This window comes from Anthonomus grandis, chromosome 1 (assembly GCF_022605725.1).
Source record: "Anthonomus grandis grandis chromosome 1, icAntGran1.3, whole genome shotgun sequence".
NCBI lineage: Eukaryota > Metazoa > Arthropoda > Insecta > Coleoptera > Curculionidae > Anthonomus > Anthonomus grandis.
Window position 1 is genome coordinate 34,477,567 of NC_065546.1, and position 27,902 is coordinate 34,505,468.

Consider the following 27,902-nt stretch of genomic DNA (forward strand, 5'->3'; position numbering starts at 1 on the left):
AATATAGTTGTCAATAATTTACATAACCTCAAATAGCAATCACAAACATTTTAAAACAAAAAAAAATACGGATTTTTGTATTGTTTAGTAGCGTTTACAAGATGTTAGATAAGGTAAAACACATAATTCTAGTATTGTCTGGCAAAGGGGGCGTCGGGAAATCCACTGTCAGTACGCAGTTGGCCTTAACTTTAGTGGAAAAGGGTTTCAAGGTATTCTCATTATTTTACACTAAATACATAGAATTATGTAAAATATGGACATATATTTAAATGTATCTGTTTTACCCGAAGGTGGGTATTCTAGATGTAGACCTGTGTGGGCCAAGTGTGCCTTATTTACTACAGTTAGAAGGTAAAGATGTACACCAAGCTGATGAGGGGTAAGTCTCTGTCAAAAGTGTTATTAATTTTATCACATTATACCTGTATCATCTGATTAGTTGGGTGCCAGTTTATATGGATGAGAACCAAAAATTGGCAGTGATGTCTATAGGATTTCTGTTAAATAATAGAAATAATGCAGTTATTTGGCGAGGACCAAAGAAAACTTCTATGATTAAGCAGTTTTTGACAGATGTTTGCTGGGGAGAACTTGATTATTTAATTATTGGTATGCCAGTTTCTTATTTCCCTAATAATATACAGGGTTCATGTGGGAAATCTCTCGGATCCAGGTAGAACATCGAAAAATAATACCGAACATTCCTATAAAAAAAAATTCCTACAGGCCTTCTTTACGAAGATACAGCCTCCTAAAGGACACTGCTGGAAATTGGTTTTTCATAAATTACTTTTAAACTACCCGGCAGAATTTAATAAAAATTTTAGCTGATGAACACTATTAGGGATCTCTTAAAATGACATCCTTAAAATACATTTACTTTGTTTACTTTACCAGGGGCGAACTAGGTTGTACACTTTAATGCGTATATTTTTAACACCCTGTATGTTAAAGTCTAAAAAAAATAAATTTGGATACCTTGAACCCTAGGCTAAAAAAAAGGTACTCTTGTTCATTATCAATAAAATGATCGTTTTGGAGAAAAAAAATAATAAATGAGCCAATGTTTTTTTTTTAAATGAGATAAGTACACCAGTTATTCAAAGATCAGAAAATTTCGATGTAAGTCATTTAATTTTGAAAAAAATACATGTTCCTTAAAATACAGTGGTGTCCTAAAAAATACTTTTACAAAATAATTTAAAAAAAACCTATGATAAGTGTATGTTTTTAAATTAGAAAAAACAACTTGCAAAAAAATGCCAAAAACCAAATATGTAAACAAAAGTTAAATTCTTCAATACGAGCAATAAACAATTAATTATTAAAAACTTCATAAGTAGGTTCGACGTGGGCTCCGTGAACTCTAACACATTCGCGGGCACGACGAATCGAGGACTGCTGCAGTCGCCACAATAACCCAAGATTGTTTTTTATATTATCACAATGAAATGTAATTCTTTGGAGCAGTTCTTCCCGAGAGTATCGACTGGGGTGGAAAACACCAAGGTTTTGAGGTGACCCCCATAGATAAAAATGTAATGGCATTAGATCGGGAGACCGAGGAGGCCAAGCAACAGGTCCTCCTATACCTATCCAACGGTTTTCAAAAGTATTATTTAAGTGGTGTCTACACTACAGCAAGGCTAAAATGGGGTGGGGCTCTATTATGCATAAAATACATATCTCGGTGGGTTGCAAGGGGCAAATCTTCTAATAAATCTGGAAGATTGTTCTGGATGAACTCCAAATAGAGTTCTCCGTTTAAACGTGGTGGCAGTTCAAATGACCCCAATCAAAAAATTGCCAATAATTCCTGCCCAGATATTTATTGATTGGAATTGATCTTGATGATGAGAAATAATAGTATCACGGGGATTTTTATCAGCCCATACATGCGAGTTATGTAAGTTTTCAACTCCATTTTTGGTAAACCCTGCTTCATCCGTGCTGATAAAGTTAGGGTTAGTTCGCTGCTGATCTAACAGCCAGTTTGCGAAGTGTATTCTAGGAGCAAAATCTCTGGGCAGTAGTTCATGCACTTTTTGTAAGTTATATGGGCACAACAGTTGTTCTTAAAGTACCATATGTACAATTGTTTTGGACGAATGAAGCTGAGCGGCTAATTTTCGAGTACTCGTTGTAGGAGTGTCAGCTACAGCTGTCTAAAATATTTTATTCCAATTGCACTGTACGTGTACTGTTCTCCTCCGACCACCATTCTGCCCTCCTCAGTTAAAACGTCCTAACTACAAAATTCTCTTTTTTTGGCTTATTACATTTTATTAACCTATCAAATGATATCTACCTCCTTGGCTAAATTAGAAAGTCCTAACTACATTTTTTATGCCTTAAATTCACCTAAATATATTGTCCTATGTGCAGGAAAGACGATAATCCCAAATTAAAATGTCCTATGTATCTTTTTCCAAGTTAAAATGTCCTAAGTAGCCTTCAGTTTGTAAAATATTTATTTGTGCCAGTAGGGGCATATTCGAAAAGCCGGTGGCAATAATATGACACGAAGGAGTTGCGGGTCGAAGTAAGGAAGATTTAATTTCAACTTTTTTTGATTTTTTTTTATATAACAGACATGCGTAATATTACGATCTGGCTTGACAACTCAGCTCAAAACAAAAATTGGGACTTATTTTGTTTACGTTGTAAACTCTACCGGGACTGAACTGGAGAATTTCGAAATTAAATACTTTCAATCTAGTCACACTTATATGTCCGCGGACTCGTTCCATCACCAAGTAGAACAATCATTGAAAAGGCACGAAAAAGTATTCGATTTTAATGATTTTAGATCGGCTGTAGAAAAAGCAAACTCATCTAAGGTCCGTGTAAAAGAGATAAACAACACAAAACTTTTTTGAATGGAAAGATTGTTCATCCAAGTTTAAGCTTCAAAAGATTGTTCTTAAACCTTCCTTGCAGAATATGGGACATTTGCACTTTAAAAGGGGAGTAAATGTGTTGTACTACAAAAATGCCTTTTTGGAAGAATTTAAGCTCTTGAACTTATTGTGCTAAATATTATAAGGATGGGTTACCAAAACCTTCTTGCCAAACACGATGTAGAGGTGTAAAATTAGAAATAAAGCAAAACTTGATTTTTAAGGTACGTCTCATTATTCCAGCTAACCGAATGATATTCTAGGAGGAATTAGTCTTTTCCCTAAATAATGATACTGACCATAAAGAGAATGTATATTTCCAGTAAGAGTAAAGCACTTTTTGAGTAACTGATATCCATTCATAATGATTTCATGATTTACTTTCATACTGTTTAAAATGTTCTAATGTTTTATTAGTTAGTAATTTCGTTATAATGTAAATTTGAAACGTAACTCTTGTGTCTTTAATAAAAATCAGTCCAAAAATATATATATTTTTTTAGTATAATTATTTTACTAAGTTAAAAAGTCCTATGTAACTTTTTTTTCTAAAATTTCACCAAATTTTGAATCTAGTCCTTTATTAAACTTTACCCACAAATGTAAAAAACAAATTTCGAACCATATAAAAAGAATCAGGTAATTATTTCAAAATATGAGGACCTCATTATTATTTTTCCATAGACATATTAGTTTTCATAAAATCTCAATTTGCTCAGCTTTATCGATTTGCGAGTTAGGATGTTTTAACTAAGGACGGCAGCATTATTCTTTTTTTTTTCAAAACAACAAATTTAATAGTATTACCTCATTAAGTGGAAAACAGAAACCTACCAGTTTCCCTTAAGGTGGGTCCAGACTACTCGTGCTCGCGCTCGCACTCCGGCTTTTACTTGTACTTTTTGAACTAGATCTACTTGTGCCACCATTTACTTGGACCGTCCACATAGACTTATTTATTTGCTAAATTGCTTGTACTCCGGCTGTTCCAATGAGCGACGACGAGCTTGTGGCGGCTAGTGCGGCTTTTAGTGTAATTTATTGTTTATTAAATAAACAAAAAACAAAAATGAGAAAGAAGAGATGGTGGTGGGTTACGTCGTTATTTAAAAGTCGAAGCAAATGCAGTGGAAGCAATTTACTTAGCGACCTTAATATTGAAAACCTCCACTTTCATACATTCTGTAGAATGTCGCCTACTAATTTTGAGGAAATCATAATTTTAATCGGCCCAAAAATTATGAAGAAAAACACAACATTTCGAAAAGCAATTCCTGTAAAAGAACGATTAGCTGTAACACTAAGATATTTAGCATCGGGTGATTCGTACACTAGCTTAAGCTTTTTGTTTAAGTTTTCCAAGCAGTCAATTTCGCTGATTGTGCCAGAGGTATGCAGTGCTTTATGTGAAGTTTTTCAAGATTTTATAAAGGTAGGTAAACAATAATTCGTTCAAAACTTTATTAATAATAATTCACAAATTTTAATATTGATTAGTGTTGAGAGTGTTAATCCATGGCGTTAATGAATAGTTGTTATCGTTGGTTTGTTCGGGCTGAGAGGTTGTAGGTGTAGGTGTTAGTTGTGACGGTTGTAATAGTGGTTGATGTTCCGTGTTTATTGCATGAGGCGAGGGAAAAGGACTTTGAACCGTAGAAGCTGATTCAGTGGTTGAAGGGGAAGCCGTACTCCAGTACGCCTGTAGTGTTTGGGCCCTATAATTTCCTAGATTGGGTCTTTGCATAGGGTATTCCCCTAACTCTGCCTTAAACAGGATGTCATTAAAACCTTTCTGGACGTAAACAGCTGTTCGTTTATCCAATGATCTTAACTTACGAGCGATGAATTCACCATATGCGTCATACTCATCTCTCTCTTTATTGTTTATCTTCTTTAATATTTCAAACGATTCTTTTATTCGTGGATCTTCATTACTACGTATTCTTTTGCGTCCAGTGATTTGCCTAGTTTGGGCCAAACTATTTTCTTGTGGTACAGTCTCTTCAATAGTGTTGTTATTAGGTGCTTCTTGTGTATGTCCTTCTTCACTTTCTACTTCTTCCTCTTCTAGATTTTGTGTTGAAGTTTCCTAAAAAATTGACTTATTAAATTAATAAAATCTGTCCAAGAAAATCTACAATATTTAAATATTATTAATAAATGTTTCTTTTTTTCAGATGCCTCAAACAGAGAATGAGTGGCTTCAAGTAGCAGCTTAATATGAAAGACTATGGAACTTCCCACATTGCATGGGGGCAATGGATGGCAAACACGTTGTTCTTCAGTGTCCAGTAAATACAGGCAGTGACTATTTTAATTACAAAGAAACTTTTAGTATTGTTCTTTTTGCTGTTGTTGATGCCGATTATTGTTTTCTCTACGCTGACGTGGGCTGTCAAGGTCGAATATCAGACGGCGGTGTTTTTCGCAATACAACCTTTTACAAAAAACTGGAGGATGGCTCTTTAAATCTTCCAAGTAGTAGAAAACTTCCTGGTAGGGAAATGTTGGTCCCGTATGTTTTTGTTGCGGATGATGCATTTCCGTTGCATAATAATATAATGAAACCATACTTAGGACAGCAAGAAAAGGGATCAAGCAAAAGGGTTTTTAATTACAGGATGAGTAGAGCCAGACGAATAGTAGAGAATGTTTTTGGTATAGTCTCAGCAGTATTTCGGGTTCTTAGGAAACCCTTACTTTTGGAGCCCCAAAAAGCTCAAGTAATTGTTATGGCTTGTGTTTATTTACACAATTATTTAAGACATAATGCAAGGAATACATATACACCAACCTTAACATTTGACTGTGAGCAAAATGGAGAAATTGTTCCAGGAAATTGGAGAAATGAACCAGAGCCGAACTCTACATTCCGGGCTTTAAGAAACATACCTCGTAAATCTTCTCAGAATTCCCAAAGATTATTTCGTGAAAATGTTTAAAGGCAAACCAAGGAGAATATAATGACACCGGTCGGAACCTCACGAGTAACGTACTTGCCTGGCTTGCGCTGCTCCCACTCCGACTTGTCGCCACGTCCACATATAGGCAAGTCGCAAGTAAAAGCCGGAGTACGAGCACGAGCACGAGTAGTCTGGACCCACCTTTAGACGTTAATCAACACGTTGAAATGTTTTCTGATCCGGAATAATGCGATTGGGAAATCTTTCTTCGTACAATCTTTTTGCTTCCAATGCATTGCAAGACGCCAGACCATACATAAGATGCATATCTGCATACTCAATAAAAGTAAACTCCATATTTTGACGTAATTTAAATTAAAAGTTACCAAAAAATACAAAAATTAAAAAAATATTATCAAATAAAGGATGAATATGTTGACAAAGATTAGGTTTAAATGATAGATATTTGCTAAATTTGGAGTATAGCAACGTTTATAACAATAATGCGTTCAAAAATGCAAAAATTCCGATAAATAAGTCAGGTACAATACGATTGGTTTACATTATTTTTTTAGTTTTTTTTATGTTTAGTTTTTATCTGAAGAGTAACAAAAAAGAAATAAACTTATAATAAATAAGAAATATTTTGTAAAAGTATTTTTGAGGACACCACTGTATTTTAAGGAACATGTATTTTTTTTAAATTAAATGACTTACATCGAAATTTTCTGGAATAACTGGCGTACTTATCTCATTAAAAAAAAAAAAAAAAAACATTGGCTCGTTTATTATATTTTTTCTCCAAAACGGTGCATTTTATCGATAATGAACAAGAGTAGTACCTTTTTTTTAGCCTAGGGTTGAAGGTATCCAAATTTATTTTTTTTTAGACTTTAACATACAGGGTGTTAAAAATATACGCATTAAAGTTTACAACCTAGTCCGCCCCTGGTAAAGTAAACAAGGTAAATGTATTTTAAGGATGTCATTTTAAGAGGTCCCTAATAGTGTTCATCACCTAAAATTTTTATTAAATTCTACCGGGTAGTTTAAAAGTAAACTACCAAAAAAATATACATTGGATGGGAACGATACCCTGCATATGAAAATTTAGCAGTAAAACAGTGTTTTAAATGTTGTGGATATTACCACAAAAGTCCAGACTGCCCAAATGAAACCACCTGTTCATACTGTGGAGGAGAACATAATCGAAAGGACTGTCACTTAACCCAAAATAAAGAAAATAGGAAATGCGTGAATTATGAACATTGAAATAAAAAATATAAAACGAACCATAATCTCAAACATGATGCCACGGATTCTGAATGCCCCACAAACCTATACCATCTAGAAGTATTAAAAAGTAAAATAAATTATGGCTAGACAACAAGAAGTGGAGCTGCTTGAAACGATATCCAGTGAAATTTTTAGTGAAACTGTGGAGCCTGTAGAGATCTGTGGTAAAATAGACACAGATAAAAAACTTTTAAATATAATGCATGTTAACATAAGAAGTGTAAAAAAAAACTTTGATGAACTGTTACTATTTTTAGAGACTTTCAAAATTTCTTTCTGTGATGTTATAGTCCTAAGTGAATGTTTTCAACTCACCTCTTTTTTAGAATTTACTATTCAAGGCTTTACCACTCACTATAGTAATGGAAATATCACACGAAATGATGGTGTTCTTATTATGGTAAGAGACAATCTAAATTCTAAAGTGGCATTTCATGAACTTGATTCCACTAAAATAAAGGTGGGTCGAATAACTTTGGAACATAAAAATGTGCACTATGAAATCTCTTGTATCTATCGATCTCCTCACTCATCTATCGAAAATTTTGTACAGGATCTTAATGTATATTTTACAGGAAAGTCAGGAAACAAGTCAAATAATGTTGAAATTTTAGTTGGAGACATAAATATTAACCTCTTAAATAATACTGATTTAAACGTGGTAAATTACATTTCAACATTAAGTTCATATGGTTTTCAATCACATATAAACTCAATCACCGGGCCAGAATCAGGCACATGTTTAGATCATATATTTGTAAAGAACAATAATAAAATAATTAACATTCACACAAAACCGTATATAATAAATTATGATATAGCGGATCATTTTCCAATAATGTTAAATTTTTCACATGCTTTAAATATTAAGAGAATAGAAAATATTGTAAAAACTGATGTTAAAAATAAAATAAATTACATAAAACTAAATTATTTATTTGAGAATGAAAATTGGAATGACGTGTCTAAAACAAACAATCCAGAAGAAGCCTATACACTTTTCATAAACAAATTTTTAGAACTTTACTTAAAATGTAAAACAACATCAATTTTTTACAATAAAACTAACAAAAAAATTAAACCCTGGATCACAAATGGCATTATTGTATCAATAAAAAAAAGAGATAGATTAAAAAAACAATTACAAAATAACTTTACAGAAGAAAAAGAAAGAGAGTATAAAAGATACCGTAATAATTTAAAAAAATAATTGACTACACAAAAAACCTTTACTACAAGACAAAAATTAATGAAAATAAAAATAACTTAAAAAAATATACGAAATATTATCTGAATATAACAATAAATATAAAAAACAAAATAAAATCCCTATTAAAATTCCCATGGAAGCTAAAAATAATTGCAATTTAAAAGAAAAAGCAAATTTTTGTAATGATTACTTCTCTAAGATAGGCCTCGATATGTACAACAAAATACCAAACTCGTCAAATATATTTCAATTAAAAAATGCAAATAACTCAATGTTCTTAAGGCCAGTAGATCACAATGAATTAATAAAACATATAAACTCTTTAAAAAGTAACAGTGCTCCGGGACATGATGGTATTTCAGCAAAACTAATTAAAAAACTTCACATTTATCTAATTGAACCCTTGACATATATAATAAACTTAATCTTTAAAACCGGAATTATTCCTAAATCTTTTAAAACATCCATTATAACCCCCATTTTTAAATCTGGAGACAAAAGTTTAATTGATAATTACAGACCAATCAGTACAATTTCTAATTTCGCAAAATTGTACGAAAAGCGTTTAAGGGAGCGACTAGCCGGGTTTTTGGATAAAAATGGACTTTTGTCTGAAAACCAGTTTGGTTTTTCTTCGGGCTTGAGTACTGGCGATGCCATGCACAAACTCATTGAACATGTAAGGTATAAATTGGACTTTGGCAAAAAGTGCTTAGCAGTATTTTTGGATCTGGCGAAGGCCTTTGACACGGTGCCCCACAAACAGCTTCTTGATGTCCTCAAGAAAAACGGGGTGAGGGGTCAGTGTTACAGGTCTTTGCGAACTATCTTGTGGAGCGGCAACAGTACGTTAAAATAGATGACACTTTAAGTGACCCATGTACAGTGAGAATTGGGATTCCACAGGGGACCGTTCTGGGACCGTTGCTGGTTGTTTATTCTGTACATCAACTCACTTACAACTTTAAACATAAACGGTATAATTATTTCATACGCAGATGATACTGTTGTTGCTTGTGACGGAGATACGTGGAAGGAAGTGAAAAAATGTGCCCAAACTGGAATTATGCTTGTAAAAAAATGGCTTGATATATACAAATTAACATTAAATGTCCAAAAAACCAACTATATTGCATTCTCAAAGACTAAAATAAATCGACCATTGTTCACACACTTAGATATTCAAAATCTACCAGATAAAATACAAGAAGCATCAAATGTAAAGTATTTGGGAATTATCATTGATAGTAACATGAAATGGGACTTACATACTGCACATTTAACAAAAAAATTAAATTTCCTAGTCTACAAATTTTACACTATTAGAAATATTTTAGACAGAAATATGCTTATAACCATATACCAAAGTTTAGTGGAATCAATACTAAGATATGGAATATTACTCTGGGCAGTATGCATTACAATGCTTTAAATCCTCTTCAGATAATGCAGAATAAAATATTAAAAATAATCCTTAAAAAACCATTCTTATACTCTACTAAAGAAATTTATAATGAAACCTATATAAACATAAGAACTTTATTCTGTATAACTGTTTGTTGCTTCATACACAATCGTGAAAATATTAGATATCCAATAAACCATCACCAAAACACTAGATCTAATGAAGATAATCAACTAATTCTTCCTGTATGCTATAGTGAGTTCGGAAAGAGATCCATTAAATTTATAGGACCAAAACTGTACAATGTATTACCTAAACATATTAGAAACATCAAAAATAAAAAAAATTCAAAAATAGTGAAGGAATATATTGTAAACAATCTTAATAAGTTTAAGTCTGTTGTATCCTAATATTAGTAGATGACTTCCCTTGTTGAATTGTTTAGGTACTTTATTACCTCACTGTTATTATTTTATAAATATACTTAGGAGCTCATATTAATGTATATATTTTTTCTTTAAATAAGTTGAACAGAAGAAAAATGTTTATTGTACGCTGTTCATTTATTACTTCCCATACAGATGCTTGCATCTAGGGTAATATAACTGCATAATTTTGATATTGTAATAACTTATTATAACTGTGTAACTATAATATGATGTTATAAATAAATAAATAAATAAATAAATAAAAAAATAAAATTTATGAAAAACCAATTTCCAGCAGCGTCCTTTAGGAGGCTGTATCTTCTTAAAGAAGGCCTGTAGGAATTTTTTTTTTATAGGTACGTTCGGTATTATTTTTCGATGTTCTACCCGGATCCGAGAGATTTCCCACATGAACCGGGACACCCTGTATAATTAAAGCTCTAGGATATGTTTTTAGATACACCTCCTGGTACCTCAGATGAACACATAACAGTTATGGAAAATTTAAAAGTTGTCAACTGTGATGGGGCAGTAATAGTTACCACCCCACAACAAGTGTCAATAGAGGATGTTAGAAAGGAGATTACTTTTTGTAAAAAGACTGGGATACCTATTATTGGAATTATTGAAAATATGAGTGGGTAAGTATGAGAACTTTCATGTTTTAAGACAATTCATTATTTCTTTATAGGTTTGTATGTCCCCATTGCACGCAATGCACCAATATCTTCAGTAAGGGTGGTGGAGAGTCCTTGGCCCTAATATCTAATTTGCCGATCTTAGGGTCCTTACCAATAGACCCTAAAATAGGTGAACTATTGGGTAAAGCTTGTCTAAAAGAGTTTCCTGAGTCACCATCTGCTAAAGCATTAAGTAATATTGTTGATAATATTGTTAGGTCTAAAAAAAGTTCATAAATATATTTTTTTATTGACAATATATCTCCAGCACTTGAGACTTACTTTAGATACATAACTTAATTACTAATAGTAATATATCTTTCAAATGCCTTTATGGTCCCAAACAATATAAATTAACTAACAGATAAAAAAAAATTGACTAGCCCACTCACTCTTAAAATTTTGTGTACAAACTATAAACCTAAAAGTGGAAATAAAAAAAATTACAAAAATTAGGGCTGATAACAAGTCTACCTCTAAAAAAATATACAAATAGAAAACAATATGCAATAAAATATAAAAATACCAACAAAATATATATAATAAATGTTCTTTGGCAACAATTAAATAAAACTAATTATTATTTACAGTCCGCTCATGCATTTTTTTCTTATAACAGTTGTCCCAATCTCGTCATATTCGGTCTTTTGGACGCATATATTTTTCGGAAAGGTGCTGAGGGATCCCAAAATAGACCCTCCTCGCCACACAAAAATTTTCCTATCTGGATCCGAAATTATGTTGATTTTCATGCTTGGTGGCACTTTTTTTTCCAGGTCTTGTATCAATCTCGGCTCCAGGCCTTTAAGAAGGGTATTACCTACAAAAAATATTGCATTAACTAGATTTTTAGATAGAATATTTGGACAGACTTGCCTCCAGAAAGAATAATATTACTAGCAAAATCTCTTCTTAAGTCAAAACCACATTTGAAAATTGATTCGTAGATCATGCCACTTAGCCCTGGCAGATCATATTGTTCTACCAGCGCAGGTTGGAACAGTGGGTCTGTAGCTTGAAATCTCTCGGATCCTAAAATGTGTGAATATAAGACGAAATGTGTGTAATTAAAACAGTTTTTACCTAGAATAATATTTCTTCCATCAGGCAAAGTGTAACACTCGTTCTCCTCACTGTCTTGTTTAGCCAGATTAGGTACAAAACATAAGTTTTCTTTAAGCAGTCGTGCTTCTTCTGGTCTAAAATTATGTATAATGAGGTTTGAGTAATGGGAACTTACTTGCTTACCCTAAAGTTTCACCAGTTCTTTGTTCATAAATTTTGCCTAAATATTGATCTAAGCTGCCCCCTCCGATATCCAGTCTTAAAATCGCCTCCGAAATCGCGTAGCCACTAAGAATTGGTACCACTGTCGTCACTCCATGACCACTTTCTACAATTAAACCTGCTTGTCTACCTGAAAAATTGTTAATATTGTAAACAATTTTTTTTTTCAAAAATATTGGAAAATCTAGTATATTCAAACTTTAACAAACAACCTGTTTTAGCCTTGTCCAGGTGAGTACCTCCTAAATCTGGGGAAATTTCAGAGCTACAGAAATTCTTCATATTAGTGGAGTAAAAACAAGAAAAGAAGTCGCTTCTTTCTCGATTTTTTTTTTTTTAAGGTATAACCACATGAAACCTTTACAGGATTATTAGTTAGGTCCCTGTGCATGTAAAATAACTAGTTACGACATCTTTTGAGGGGTCAGACATTTTTTATCCCGAAAAATGTCAATAAATTGTCAAAATGTTATAATTATGTTTTTTTTACACATACCACGCGATAACTTCGAAACTAATAAACATATACACATGAGGCTTTTTTTAATCGATTGGAGATATACAGGGTGTTTCACTTTTTTGTAGCAGGACTTTAACAGTATTTAGAACAATTAATTTTAAGGTAGGTTTCTCATATAAATATTGATCATCAAACTTTTTGTTTCTGAGATACAGGGCGTCAAAGTTTCCCAAAAAAAAAAGTTTTTATTTTTTAATATCCGAACTATCAAAGATATTAAAATCAAAATTGGTATAAACAGTTCTAGGATGAAGGGTCATAATCGTAAATAATGTCATGTTTCTACGTTGGCCAGTGGCGGAGATATGACTAATAATTAATGTTAATGTGATTAAAAAAGTAGCACGCCACTGGATTAAGTCGATTAAACGATCATTTCTAAATAGTGCATTTAATTGTAAACAAAAATGCCCTCTTGATATTTTTTCGTATCTGACTCCGTTTTCTCCTCAAATTGGGATGTAAAAATCACTTAAGATTTGAAGATAAATTTATTTCAACCGTCTAATAAATCGCAACATAGAACAATACCACAAATACTTATAACTTATTTATAACAAACAACAGATTACAAGAACACAACAAACAATTAACAAATTTAAAGAAGGTGTTCGAAATGTGAACCATTTTCTGCAATACATAATTCACATCGACGAATAACCGAACGTGAAATGTTATTTATATTAATTTATTTTAATAATTTGAATAGTGTGCCATGAAATAAAAACAGTGTCATAAAATGTAAATGTCATATTAGTATTATCGTGTCAAATTGCAATTGCGTTCTCAAAAAGTGTTATTTGTTTATTTCTTCTTATCGTTTTTGTGTAAAAATGCCATTTATGTTTTCAAATCAAGAGTTAGCGGATATCCACTTTATTTATGGGGTTGCAAATGGAAACCCGGCAGAAGAAGCCCGGGAATATATGCGCAGATATCCGATTAGAAGGCATCCAGATCCTTCTGTATTTGTAAGAGTCCATCGACAAATTATTGAGAATGGTTTAGCCAATGTACAAGGAAATGAAAATAATGTAAATTTTCGAATAGAGAGAAATAGGCGTGAGTTCAACAAAGATCCTACAACAAGTATTAGAAGAGTTTCCGCTGGTTTAGGAATTTCAGCTTCCCGTGTTTACCGAGTGTTAAGACGGGATCATAGACGTCCTTATCATTTGCAGCCTGTTCAGGGATTACAACCAGGAGATGAAGAACAAAGAACTGCATTTTGTCGTTGGATTCTTAATGCAGCTAATATTACTCCGGGTTTTTGAAATAACGTGTTGTGGAGCGATGAGTCGTGCTTCACTCGGCGTGGGAGTGGTCAATTTCCATAATCAGCACATTTGAGCGCATGAAAATCCACATGGAATTGGAACAAGAAACTTCCAGCATGAATTTAGTGTTAATGTCTGGATTGGTATTTATGACAATCGACTTTTTGGACCATATTTTTTGCCACCACGGGTAAATGCTGCAGCCCTCTTGGAATTTTTAGAACGGGAGCATGCGAATATGTGGGAAGATATTCCTTTAAATTTAAGGAGACGGAGTTGGTTCCAGCTTGACGGTTGTCCTACGCATTATGGGAGAATTGTGCGAAACTGGTCGGATACCCATTATCCAGAAAGGTGGATGGGTCGTGGAGGGCCAGTAGTGTGGCCTCCACAATCCCCAGACTTAAACCCCTTAGACTTTTCAGTATGGGGATTTTTAAAAGAAAGAGTGTATGCGACACCTGTTCCAACAAGGGATAACCTTATAAATAGAATTAGGATTGCTTGTAATGAAATAGTACCATTTTTAAATAACATTTCACGTTCGGTTATTCGTCGATGTGAATTATGTATTGCAGAAAATGGTTCACATTTCGAACACCTTCTTTAAATTTGTTAATTGTTTGTTGTGTTCTTGTAATCTGTTGTTTGTTATAAATAAGTTATAAGTATTTGTGGTATTGTTCTATGTTGCGATTTATTAGACGGTTGAAATAAATTTATCTTCAAATCTTAAGTGATTTTTACAACCCAATTTGAGGAGAAAACGGAGTCAGATACGAAAAAATATCAAGAGAGCATTTTTGTTTACAATTAAATGCTCATTAAAAAATTAAATTAGAAATGATCGTTTAATCGACTTAATCCAGTGGCGTGCTACTTTTTTAGTCACATTAACATTAATAATTAGTCATATCTCCGCCACTGGCAAACGTAGAAACATGACATTATTTACGATTATGACCCTTCATCCTAGAATTGTTTATACCAAATTTGATTTCAATATCTTTGATAGTTCGGATATTAAAAAATAAAAACTTTTTTTTTGGGTAAATTTGACGCCCTGTATCTCAGAAACAAAAAGTTTGACGATCAATATTTATATGAGAAACCTACCTTAAAATTAATTTTTCTAAATACTGTTAAAGTCCTGCTACAAAAAAGTGAAACACCCTGTATAGGCGGTCATAATAGTGCTAATTCAAGTCCCCTGATTAGCGTATTTTTTCTTGGAGAATGGAGTAAATCCGAAATTTTACTTTTATTGCTGCATGATTTTCGGTAAGCGAGAAACTTTTTTGTTTCCAGGAATTTTACCATAGTATCTGCGTATGAATTAAAGAAGAGATACTAGAAAAGTTTTTAAAATGAAAACCAACCGTCTGTGACACACAGTTTTTAAGATATCGGCATTTAAAATTGTAATTTTTCGCGCGCCCGTGTAGTGCACTTTTTGGCCGTTACGTATGCGTTGCTAATATAAGTCGGTTACGTGGAATACTATTGTTTTGCGTGTAATCTGATTTTTCTGTTGGTTCATGCGTTCAGTCCATTACGCGCCTCAAGTTCTTTAAATTGTGTTTAATTTATTTAATATTTAAATAATTGTACATTGTTTGATTATGGAGTGTTTAATTTGTGGAGAAACTGTAAGCCACGGTGACAAACTGGTAGTTCAAAATCCTACAATCCGGGGCTTAAAAACATTAATAAGTGCTGCAGAAAAAAGACAAGACAATTGTGCAAAGAATATATTGGGCCAAAAGAATGATATTTTAACAAAGAAAAAACTAGTTAAATATCTACATTGTAGAAAAACTTACACTAGCCTACGAAATCTTGAGGATGCGTCCCAAATTGCGCATGGAAGTCCCAAATGCGTCCCAAATGCGCAACGAAGCTTGTTCATCTCAAAACAGAATCCACAACAGAATCTTCGATATTTGAAAAATGTGCCTGATATGTAATAAAACCGGCAAAAAGGGCAAAAATCAGCAACTGATAGCTATACAGACAGGTATTTTTTTGCACTTTAACTTATTCTTTTCTTTATTATAAATCTATTATTGTATTGAAAATTCTGCGCAAGACGGGTGTATGCTTGAAATATTAATGGTTGAGCTCCTCACATTTTTTTAGTCACGATTTATTATGCTACTGCAACAAGACTGCTTATTATTATATTATTATATGCGGGGATATTTATTTTGGTTAACTTTTCTTACAGGTACAGGAAAGTCCACCTATACAAAAATATTAGCTGCTGCAAAAAAAAAGGAATGATATCAACATGATTTCTATGCTTTCTGGTTATGATGATCTATTTTGCATACGATGCAAAATACCACAAAGTGTGTTATTGTGGCTATATTGCAGATAGAAATATTAGGGCTTCTTAAAACAAAGACAAGGTCTCTGGTGGATTGTCCAACATAAATAATGAATCTGCTAGCTCGGAAACGAGTGGTTCTGAAGAAAATTATTCTGCGAGGCCAATAGAAACTGATACCGGTAATATAGAAAACGAAATATTAAATTTTCATAAAGCAGCCAGTATTTAAAAAAAATACATGCATGACTTTAAATTTTCACACAACTATTTTGACAGTCCAGATGATATAAATCAAGCCGAATTTCAGAAACAAGTTCCCAATATGCTTCTAAAATTTGTATCATGACTGATAAGCTTCGTGGGATGCCATACAAACTGTCTAATGACCAGACTAAGATGGAACAGGATGCATATAAGGAATCTAAGAAGTCTTTATTAGATAGAAAATCTGCTGGTGAGGAAAACCTGATTATTCAGTATCGTAGAGGTGTTCCAGTGGTTGTAGAGTCCAAACAAAAAAACTTGCTTCAACCCCATTAACTGTGTTTTACCAAAATGTTGGAGGTTTTCGTACGAAGATTCAACCATTACTCAGTAGTATTATGTCCTGTTCTTATGATATAATTATATTGGTGGAGAGCAATTTGAGTGACAGTATTGTAGATGCTGAACTGACGTGCAAGGGTTTCAGGGTCTTCAGATGTGACAGAAGCTATCGAACTAGCAGTAAGTTGAGTGGAGGTGGTATTCTGATATTTGTCAGTGATAGTATACAATCACAGTGCATTTCTATTCAAAAGGACCGTATTGAGCAAATTCTGATTCTATACCAGTGTAATGGGACTAAGTTCATTATTGGTGGTGTTTATATACCTCCACAATCACCTCGGGATACTTATATCTGGCATTGTCAAACCATGGAGTGTTTTACTACTCAATATGCCAACCTAAATGTATATCTGTTTGGAGATTACAACCTACCAAGGGCTGCATGGGGCAATGACGAGCATGGTCTCCTGGTTCAATGCCCAAGAGGTGACCCAGCTTTAGATGCTGCACAAAGATTTGGTTATTTAAAATTTTATCAATGTAACTTGATTCCTAATGATAGAAATGTATTTTTAGATCTGGTTTTCTCTAATGTTAAGGATTTAAATGTTCTTAAAGCTTCTGACCCTCTTTTTGAAGCTAATTTTCATCATATTGGATATGAGTGTCATTTGGATATTTCAACAGCAAATACCTCAATTTTTTTAAATCTAGCTTATGAAGAATTTTTTTATGATTTCCGAAACGGTAATTACAATGAGCTTAATATCTTTCTATCCTCAATTAATTGGAACGAGTGTTTATCTCATAGTGATCTTAACTTATCAATCAGCGTTTTTTATGAATATCTCTCTATGGGGATTGCATATTTTATTCCTTTAAAGAAATATAGAACTTCCTCATTTCCTAAGTGGTTCTCCCCTGAACTTAGAAAGTTAAATAGGAACAAAAGGAGTGCTCATTCATTATATATGAGAGATTATACAGACGAAAACTATATAAAATTTTCTCGCCTTAGGTCTGAATGCAAACGTATGTCTGATTTGTGCTTCCAACAATATATTGAAGGGATAGATTCCGGCTTACATAATGACCCTAAATCATTTTGGAAATATATCAATGATAAGAGGTCCAATTATACCCTTCCCAATACCCTCTTTTATGGTGACAAGCAAGCGTCCAATGGTTTGGATATTGCGAACATGCTTAAAGAATTTTTCCAAACTGTTTATTCTCCTGGTATTGATAATAATCAGCTGCAAAATGGTCCCGCTAATGGTTTAAATTTAAACATTACTAAGATCTTAACATATGATATATTTGAAGGTATTAGCTCACTCCCTAACAAGATTACTGCAGGCCCAGATGGGATTCCGAATTTTCTCTTGAGGAAATGTGTATGTACTCTTGCCATTCCTTTATCTTTGTTATTTAATGCTTCCTTACAAACATCCACATTTCCAATTGCCTGGAGGGAAAGTTTGATTGTGCCATTGTTTAAAGCTGGCCGTCGGGATGTCATAGATAATTATAGAAGTATTTGCATTCAATCTTCAATACCTAAACTTTTTGATAGCCTTATAGCTAATCAACTTTCTTGGTTATGCAAAGGCTTAATATCAGATTCACAGCATGGTTTTTGCAGGAATAAGTCTACTACCACTAACTTGATCTGTTACCATTCTGATCTTATGAGTAAATTAGAGGATTATAAACAAATTGATTCTATATACACCGATTTTAGTAAGGCGTTTGATCGTATTGATCATCAAATTCTTCTGTCAAAACTGATCTCCGTAGGGTTTCATGTTGATTTTGTGAGTTGGATTAAAAATTCTTTAACTGGCCGTATTCAAAGGGTCGGGGTACGTGAACATCTTTCTGATCCTATCAGCGTAACATCAGGTCTCCCTCAGGGAGGGCATACATCACCCTTATTATTTAATTTATTTATTAATGATATAGTTAACTGTTTCCTGTATAGTCAGTGTCTGATGTTTGCAGACGACTTAAAATTTTGGAGGGTGGTTGGTAGTATTGTGGATCAAGAATTACTACAAGCTGATATGGATCGCTTAAATAATTGGTGTGAACAAAACAATCTTCATTTAAATGTTAAGAAATGTTGTGTTATTAGTTCACTCGCAGGATCAACCGGTTTCAATCCAATTACTTCATTAATAATGAGCCACTGAATTATGTTGCATCTATTAGGGATTTGGGAGTTGTTTTTGATGAGAAACTCACATTTATTGATTATATTAATTCAATTTCTGTAAAAGCATCAAAATTGCTAGGGTTTGTTATGAAAGGTTTATTGCTCCCTAGTAAGAACTATATTGGAGTACTGCTCTGTAGTTTGGTCTCCATACCAACAGATTCATATCGATGCTTTAGAAAGAGTTCAACATAAATTCCTGAGATATTGTGCTCATAGAACTTTAACTGTTATTGAGAACCATGACTATTCTTATGTTGAAAGTCAATTATCTATTCCGACACTGTCGCAACGCCGTAATATTTCTGGTGCTAGTTTTATATATAAGATCGTTAATAGGCTTATTGATTGCCCTGATCTGTTGGGTCGCATACGATTTAATGTTCCTCATCACGGGTTGCGCCATAATGTAACCTTTAACATTCCATTCCACAGAACATCCTATGGAATTAATAATCCTATGGATAGGTATATGAATTTGTTAAACAATTCGAATATTGATGTGTTTAACATAAGTTCCTTAATGCATCTAAAGAGGTCACTTACTTCATAATTGTGCATAAAATTTTGTATTTACATTCTTGCATATAAATTATTAAGGTTGTTTCTATAGTATATGTAGTATAGGTGTTTTTTACTTTAGTATTAATTTTTTAGGTAGGTTTAGATTATGACAGTTGTTTAAGTAAATATTATTGCTTTGTAAAATTTACAGTTAATGGGGTTTTCCCGTATTATAAATAAATAAATAAAAAAAATGATAAACGATGATTTTTACAATACTCCAGATGATGTTGAAATTGATATGGTTGGAAAAATGATGAAACTCACTGGAGACCAATATCAGCAATACAAGATCCGATCCCCAATGAAGTAAGAAAAGCATTGTCAATTCGATGTTCCGACAAAAATTGCAACAATAATAGGTGCACGTGTTTAGCTCAAGGGTTAAAATGTTGTGACGAATGTAAATATGCAATATGTAGTAACAGACCACACGATGAAGAACTAAGCTCTTCAGATTCAGAGTCTGAAGAAATCTAAATCTTTTCAACTTATGTTCTTTTTTTGTTTTTGCAATTCCTGTTTTAACTTAATATTAAAAATATAAGTGTAATTCCAGTTCAGTCTGCGTTCCTGATAAAAAAAATTATCGAATCGCCAAATTAGTCAGGAGATTACCCAAACGGGCCTTCAAAACACATCGAGAGCGCGGTACCGTGTGACATTTTGTGGGCATCTCCAAATAAGTATATTGCGCATCGCCGCGCGTCCCTGTGTTAATATTTTAAGTGACGATAGCTCTAAAAGTATTTGTCACAGAAAGTTGGTTTTTACTTTAAAAACTTTTTCAATATCTCTTATTTATTTTATATGCAGATACTATGGTAAAATTCCTTAAAATAAAGTTTCCCGCTTACCGAAAATCATGCAGCAATAAAAGTAAAATTTTGAGTTTACTCTATTCTTCAAGAAAAAATAAGCTCACCAGGGGATACGAATAGGTTTAATGTGGTTATACCCTTTAAAAAATTTTTTTGGACATTTTCCCACCGTTTTTACTCCACTATACAGGGTGCCTCCGATTAAGTCGGCACTATTGGTATCTTTGTTAATATTTAAGATACAGGGTCGGTTAAATTAGCAAACTAGTAGGATTTTTTCTGTTGATTAAAATGGTGAAAACAGAAAAAAAAATTGAACATCGCGTTTTCGAGAAAATGTGAAAAATGTACTTTTGTTAAATGGAATCCCCTGTATATTTTTACATAAATCAAAAGATAATAATTTTCTTAACACGTTGACTGCCTATAAGTATTTTGTGCCCTTGTTCAGAAGCCGTCGGGACTATTTGCAAAAAGTAGTTCGAAAATAGGATTTTTAATACTTTGTATGATTAATATTGTGTTTTTTTTTTGCTTTTTGGGCCTAAATCTACTTTGACTCAATAGCTGAGTCACCGGCCCCTGAGGTATATTTCTCCTAGAATATGCCGGTGACTCAACATTTGAGTCAAATTTTAAAGTCAGAATTAAAATAAAAAACAAAGAACTTTTAACAGGTATATTTTATATTATGTATTGCACGTGTAATTCTTATCACTAAAACTTTGCAAACACATAACGTAGCGAAAAAAAACATAAATAATTAATTTTTCTTAGGAGTAAATCACAAAAAATAATAACAAAATTAACATTTTTTAAAGAACAAATGAAAAAAAGACCTATTTTTCATCGTGGTAGATTCGAAAGCAATTTCCGAGGCAAAGACCTGGCTTATCTGGACAAACCGGGCAGAAAAATGGCGTGTTCTTGCGCATTTTCTGTGTATAACAAACCCTGCATCTCTTTCTCATTTGACGACCTTTATTATCCATTTCACATTTTTCAGGCAAATGACTAGGCTGGTTTTGTTTGACTTTAGGAGGCTCAGGTGGTTTTTCTTTGGCTTCAGACAACAAATTCTTTATAATATTATGCCTATAATCATAGTAGCTTAACTTTTGCTGAGTAGAATATTTGTTATAAAGGTGATAACTATTAAGCAGCATCATTGATATCAGATGAATAGCAAGCTTCTTATACCATCTGATGGTTTTTCTTTCGCTGGCATAATAAGCAAGCATCTGATCTTGCCTGTCGATTCCTGACATGTTTTTATTATAATTAATGATAGCATTTGGCTTTTCTTTTTCCTCGTTTCGTCTATTTGGTTGCTTGATCAGTTCCCCACTAAACTCTGTAGATATAAATAAAACCTCCCTTTTGTCACGCCATTTACCCACTGCAATGCCTTTAGAGTACTTTGTAATAGATTCACCTTTTTTAAGTTTTTTAGAACTCACTTCGGGAGGATTTCCTTTCCTGTTCAGCCTTAAGGTTCCAGTAGCATAGGTTTTTTTTAAAATTAGCTCTTTACATAGTGCAATCGAGTTATAGTAATTATCCATGTATAAGGAATGGCCCTTATCAAGATAATTCTTTGTCAAACTTAAAACAACGTTTGCTGCATGCCCTAATTCTCCCTTCATATCTTTTTCGTCTCCAGTATATATCCTAGCTTTTAACACAAGCCCATCAGGTTCTGACAAAATATACAGTTTCACCCCAAACTTGTGCTTTTTATTTTTAATATACTGGCGAAAAACCAGTCTTCCTCTCCATAGCACCATGGACTCATCTAGTGATAGCTCCTTGTTTGGGTAATAGATCTTGTCAATTCTGTCATTGAAGAAATTTTGAAGCCATCTTATCCTGCACAAACGGTCACCATAATCTGGGTCACCTCTTTCGGGATTTTTAGAAAAATGTAAACATCTTAGAATGACTAGAAATCGATTTCGACTCATGTTATTTCTGAAACAAGACAGATTATACAATTCATCGGTCTTCCAGTAGTCCTGCAAACGGTTTAGCTGAATATTGCCCATGTGAAGCCACAGACCCAAAAAAGTTTTCAGTGTTGGCACTGTCAACGGCTTCCATTCAGTGATTTCTCTTTTGTTTCTTTACTTAAAAAGAGTTGTTTGGCATAGTTGTTAGTTTCGGTAGCAATATGTTCCAGAAAATCGTCTGTGATAAACAATTGAAAAAAATCGATGGGGTTGTCCGAGGTTAAATTTACTCTAAGTCCAGGCACACCCGAAAATAAAAAGTCATTTTGATTAGGCACATCAGTCCAGGTCGGAATATCACTGTTACTGTTTTGAACACTAATCGTCTCATTATTCTCAATGTCGGTAAGGCTTGCATCCTCTAAAGCGGCAACATCGGGCAATTCGTCTTCGTCGCTTGAACTCTCATGATCAGTAGGCTCGTATTCACTGCCACTGTCGACGAACGGGTCCTCCTCACTTTCTGATAAATACAAAAGTTCTTCTTGTTCAGATAATGTCAGGGGTCTCATCATTTTGAAATCTGTATGCCTCCGTTTAGGCCGAGAAGGACCTGGATTTTCTTCATCCATGTCAGGAAAACTACTTATCACCAACAAAAACCGATTTCGAAAAAACACGTGTTTATAAGTACACTTGCGACCGGTGAAACGAGACGTATCCCCTGCGGAAGCCGAAACAATACTAAACTCATATACTAAAGCCATGCACATGACTCAACAGTTGAGCCACTGGCCATAGGAGGGGTACCGCCGTGACTCATATGTTGAGTCATTGGCAGTGAACGTGTTAATAAAAAAGTTCATTTACACTAATAGCCTAAACCTAAAAACAACAAAGTTATAGCGATATTAATAATTTTGTCAAATTTAGGCAAGTTGGCGTTAAACTTTTTGAGAGCAAAACAAATAAATCACTGTTTGAATAATAAAATGACAGTAGCCGTAGATTTTATTAAATAAAGAAATACTGACAGTTACATGTTAGCAAAGTTTGTCATTTTTGTAAAATCTAAATTAGTAAAATGCCTTTTACGCATATTTTACGAAAAATGTGATATGTTAGAATGTTACCTTGTATGTCGAAAAAATAGTGACAAAGCGCTAGAAGAGTACCGCCAGAGATTCCAGACTTGTAACTTGCCAAACCGTAGATACTTTTTAATTCTCTACAGAAAATTTAGAAGTAACGAAAACGTGTTTAAAAGAACTAGAAGAAGGAACCAATTTATAGTAAGCGAGGATGTTGAAATTTCTATTTTGGCATATTTTGAAGCTCATATGGAAAACTCAACTAGAGATGTAGCAAGAGCTTACGGTGTGAGCTTAGTAACAATTTGGCGGGTCTTAAAGAAACAAATTTGTTTCATATAAGTATCGATCAGTACAAACATTGTTGCCTGGCGATAACGAAAGAAGACTTGCTTTTTGTAACTGGTTACGTAATGCATATGAAGCTAATGATAATATTTTAAACCGTATAATTTGGAGCGACGAAGCTAATTTTTCAAACAAAGGTATGTTAAACCGTAAAAATGTACACTATTGGTTCCAAGAAAATATTTTCCTTACTGATCCCAGAAATCCTCAAAATCAATTTAGTATAAACGTTTGGTGCGGCTTAATAGGAAGCCAAGTAATAGGACCTGTGATTTATGAAGGCACTTTGACTGGAAGGAGATGTGTTGTGTTGATCTCATATTATCTGGAGCCCTAAAAGATTATTTGGATAATGTTAACTTGGAGAGACGGAAACAAATCTATTATCAACAGGATGGAGCACCTCCCCATCAACTAAATGATGTAAGAATATTACTTAATAGACTGTTTGACGATAAATGGATTGCGACACGTGGCCCGATTCATTGGCCCCCTAGGTCACCAGACCTAACCCCTCTAGATTTTTATTTTTGGGGTTACATAAAAAATGAAGTGTATAAAAAAAACAGAACCGTTGATGAACTTCAAACACATATTAGGCAAATAATTGGATCAATAGATAGAAGATCAATCTTAAAAGCTACAAGAAGTGTGCTCAGAAATGTATTGAACAAGATGGCGATGTTTTTGCTCATTTATTGTAAATTAGTAGTTTTACTTGATGTTATTTATTTCAAAGCCAACTTGCCTAAATTTGACGAAATTATTAATATCGCTATAACTGTGTTATTTTTAGGTTTAGGCTATTAGTGTAAAGAAACTTTTTTATTAAGAAAATTAATATCTTTTGATTTAGGTAAAAATATACAGGGGATTCCATTTAATAGAAGTACATTTTTCACATTTTCTCGAAAACGTTTTCACCATTTTAATCAACAGAAAAAATCCTACTGGTTTGCTAATTTAACCGACCCTGTATCTTAAATATTAACAAAGATACCAATAGTGCCGACTTAATCGGAGGCACCCTGTATATAAAATTATTAATTAGGAATTGCTTCAACTTCAAAAGTTTGTAAAAAGCCCTATATTATTTTTTAAATAGATAGAAAAAAGATAGAAGTTGATTTTTTTGTAAAAAAAAAACGTCAAAATGTAACTAAACCAAAACTGCTATAGCTGATTCAATTTTTCACACTAAATAGAGGGTTTATACATGACTACCACCCTTAGGAATCCTTTAAGAGAAAAAACTAATAAAAAGTATCCTTCGAGCCGGATTTGAACCAGCGACCTATGGATATCTACAAACCGAAATCCCCTACAGTCCACCGCTCTACCAACTGAGCTATCGAAGGTTGATTTCATTTTAAATGAAAGTTATTTGTAAGTGCATTTGGTACTTATCTAAATCGGGGTCAGTTAAGTAACACACCTTGCGCGATAACCGTATGTTTATCCGACCACTTCACTTTTAATGAGTCAGACGTTAGGAATTATTTTATTGATGATTTACTGCGGCTTACCTGAAGAATAAAAAGTCAATACCGAGTGCACTTCCTCATACAAAGCGGGCACGTGGAATTTTTCAAATAAAATTTCCGCCAATTTCTCTTTGTCCCTCTGGGGATTTTTTGGGGGTTGGGTTACCAATACTGGATGCTCTTCAGCCCTATTTTTTTTTTAATTTAAAAAAACTCTCATTTATATAATATCAGTTGCCTCACCTGACTTGTAGTTCTTTATTGAACACATGTTCAATAAGACGCTCAACATGTTCAAAGTTTTGTATGATTCCATGTTCAACCAAATGAGCATTTTCTAGGGATTTTGTGGGAATAGTACAAAGGGGGAAATAATTATCTGCTAGACCTGCTTTGGTGTCTCCTGAGCCTATGTCAAGGACTATGGTCGGTTTTAGGTCGTCCATTTAGGGTCTGAAAATAACGATTAAGTCATTTATTAGAGTGTACAAGTTCTTTAGGTTGCAAGAGGCAAGTTGCAACAGCCTTCCTGCTATATGAGGTAGTAATAAACGTTTCTTAGTAAAAATCTTTTTATTAATCCTTGGTTTAAAATATGTTAGTCTTTTCAGGGAATCGAAATGTGTATTTTCATTTTCCTTTAGGCAGATTTACATATCGTAATTTGAGCTGAAGCAGGAATAAATTTACTACTGGACCTGTATGAACTTCACCCATTGAACAGTATGGAAAAAATAGCTCAACTCCTGCAATAAAAAAGAATTTTCTTTTGTGCTAAAGAGCAATTTTTTAACGTCAAATTTACTACTGGAAAAAGAAACCATTTAACAGTTGAACAATTTACTTAAATTACTGAAAGAAAAAGGAAGTTCTTTATGGTGCAATAATTATTAAACTCCAACTTTAATTGTGTCGAAAAATTTCAAATTTACTACTGGAACTGCCTGAAAGAGAAAAACTATTTAACACTGTATAGTTTACGTGAACTACTGGAAAAAAAGGAAGCTTTTTGTGGCAATCTAAGCAAAAGCCAACTTTCCCTAGAAAATTTAGAACTTTACTACTGAAAATACTTGAAGAAAAAAGTATAATAATTTTAACTCTCTGTAAGAGATAAACCACTAAACAACCTGGAAGAATTACTTAAACTACTTTAAGAAACACTCACCTAATGCTGATTCTATATCCAATAAAACACAAGAATTAATAATATTTCGGGACTGTAATATAACGTCCCAACCCAGCCCAAAAAAATATATGCACTCCAAAATCAACTTTCACACGCGTTAGACCGGCCGTTTATTGAACGAATCCGAATATTTTAATATTAAATGAAAAGAAAAAAAATACCAGAACCATCAACCGGAACCATTATGACAGACCCGCGGCACCATCGTATCAAAACTAAAAATAACTCATTAACTAATTGGTTTCGACGACAGCCGAGTAGTAGTACTTATTTCGGTACCTATTTACTCATTTCTCAATTTTAATCAGTTTATTACATGTTTACTCAGATAAAAGTCGATGTTGACAATGTACGGTACTTTTATTGTACTATTCAAACCTACGATAAAATGCGGTAAAAAAATGTTTTCGTTGCACAATATTTTACCACTCACGTGGCTTGTACCGCTATATATGCATAAGAATTTCTTTATTAGGTATTTAATGGATATACAGAGTGGACCGTTTCTGGTATTGTAAATTAGGTGAAAATCGTTGGAAAATGTAGACATTTTTCTTTAAAAATCCGACAAGTTTCATCCAGAGATATTTTGAGTGTTGTTCAGAAAGTTTTTGAAGAAATATATTATTTTCAGGAGAGTATGAATGTGACTGTTTTTATATGTTACAGTACTTTTTTTCAAGAAACGCTTAAAGATGTCCAGTCATTTTAATTCAACAATTTTTGATACAAATTTGGAAAAGTTTAACTTTCTTAGTTTTTTTCCTTGAGTTATGGGTAAGTTAAAGACAAAATTAATGCAAAATTTACAGAGTTATATTTTTGTTTTTTATTCTTAAAATATTCACGTTATTGTATGTACGTATAGTGAGGGTCTTTACCAAGTAAACTTTAAAATGAACTTGTAGTAAAACCGTTTTTTTTATTGAATTTTATAAGCAGGGTTCGTGAAGCAATATGTAACTGAAAAAACTTACTTCTTACCGAGTCTACAGGGTCTCGAATTATAAAGGGACTCTGTGCAACTGGCAACATAGTACCAATAAAAAATTCTGGGTCGCCCAAAAATGATCCAGTCATATCGTCATCTAAAATCTAGGGTATTTGGAGGAAGGAGGGATGAGTTAAAGTTCTACGTCCCAAGAATAAATGTTTTTCAGGCTTTCGGATAGGTCCGGTACACATGTAAAATGCATACAGTGCGAACGTAAAGGTTGGAATAAATTCATTTAAAATTCAGGGGTATGTTCAAAAAAAAAACGCTCGGACATGTCGATTTTTATTTTTAACTGCGGGTTTTCTTACTATAATTTTATGTATACAGGGTGGCCCAAAAATAAGTTACGGTCATCGACGTAATTTTTTTAAATGTAAACACCTATTTTTTATTTTAGATTTAGGTTCTACATCAAATTCTAAATACATTTCGTGTACCATGTCCTATACCT

At 33.2% G+C, this 27,902-nt stretch overlaps 2 protein-coding genes and 1 non-coding gene across 3 annotated transcripts; 1 reads left to right on the top strand and 2 right to left on the bottom strand.

The window, feature by feature from the left end:
• LOC126734864 (cytosolic Fe-S cluster assembly factor NUBP2 homolog) lies at positions 1-11,100 on the top strand. Its single transcript, XM_050438669.1, has 5 exons — positions 1-212; positions 294-382; positions 443-612; positions 10,603-10,786; positions 10,837-11,100. The coding sequence occupies exons 1-5, from the start codon at positions 102-104 to the stop codon at positions 11,060-11,062; spliced, it is 780 nt and encodes a 259-aa protein (XP_050294626.1). The 5' UTR covers positions 1-101; the 3' UTR covers positions 11,063-11,100.
• On the bottom strand, positions 11,056-26,816 carry LOC126734832 (actin-like). Its single transcript, XM_050438596.1, has 7 exons — positions 26,434-26,816; positions 25,509-25,718; positions 25,308-25,453; positions 12,074-12,242; positions 11,909-12,024; positions 11,702-11,857; positions 11,056-11,645 (listed from the first exon to the last, which is right to left on the bottom strand). Exons 2-7 carry the CDS (start codon positions 25,709-25,711, stop codon positions 11,410-11,412), a joined length of 1,026 nt encoding a protein of 341 aa, XP_050294553.1. The 5' UTR covers positions 25,712-25,718; positions 26,434-26,816; the 3' UTR covers positions 11,056-11,409.
• Trnay-gua (transfer RNA tyrosine (anticodon GUA)) lies at positions 25,048-25,139 on the bottom strand. Its single transcript is given in 2 exon segments — positions 25,048-25,083; positions 25,103-25,139. It is a non-coding gene; the product is annotated as a tRNA-Tyr (tRNA).
• Positions 26,817-27,902: the final 1,086 nt, after the last annotated feature.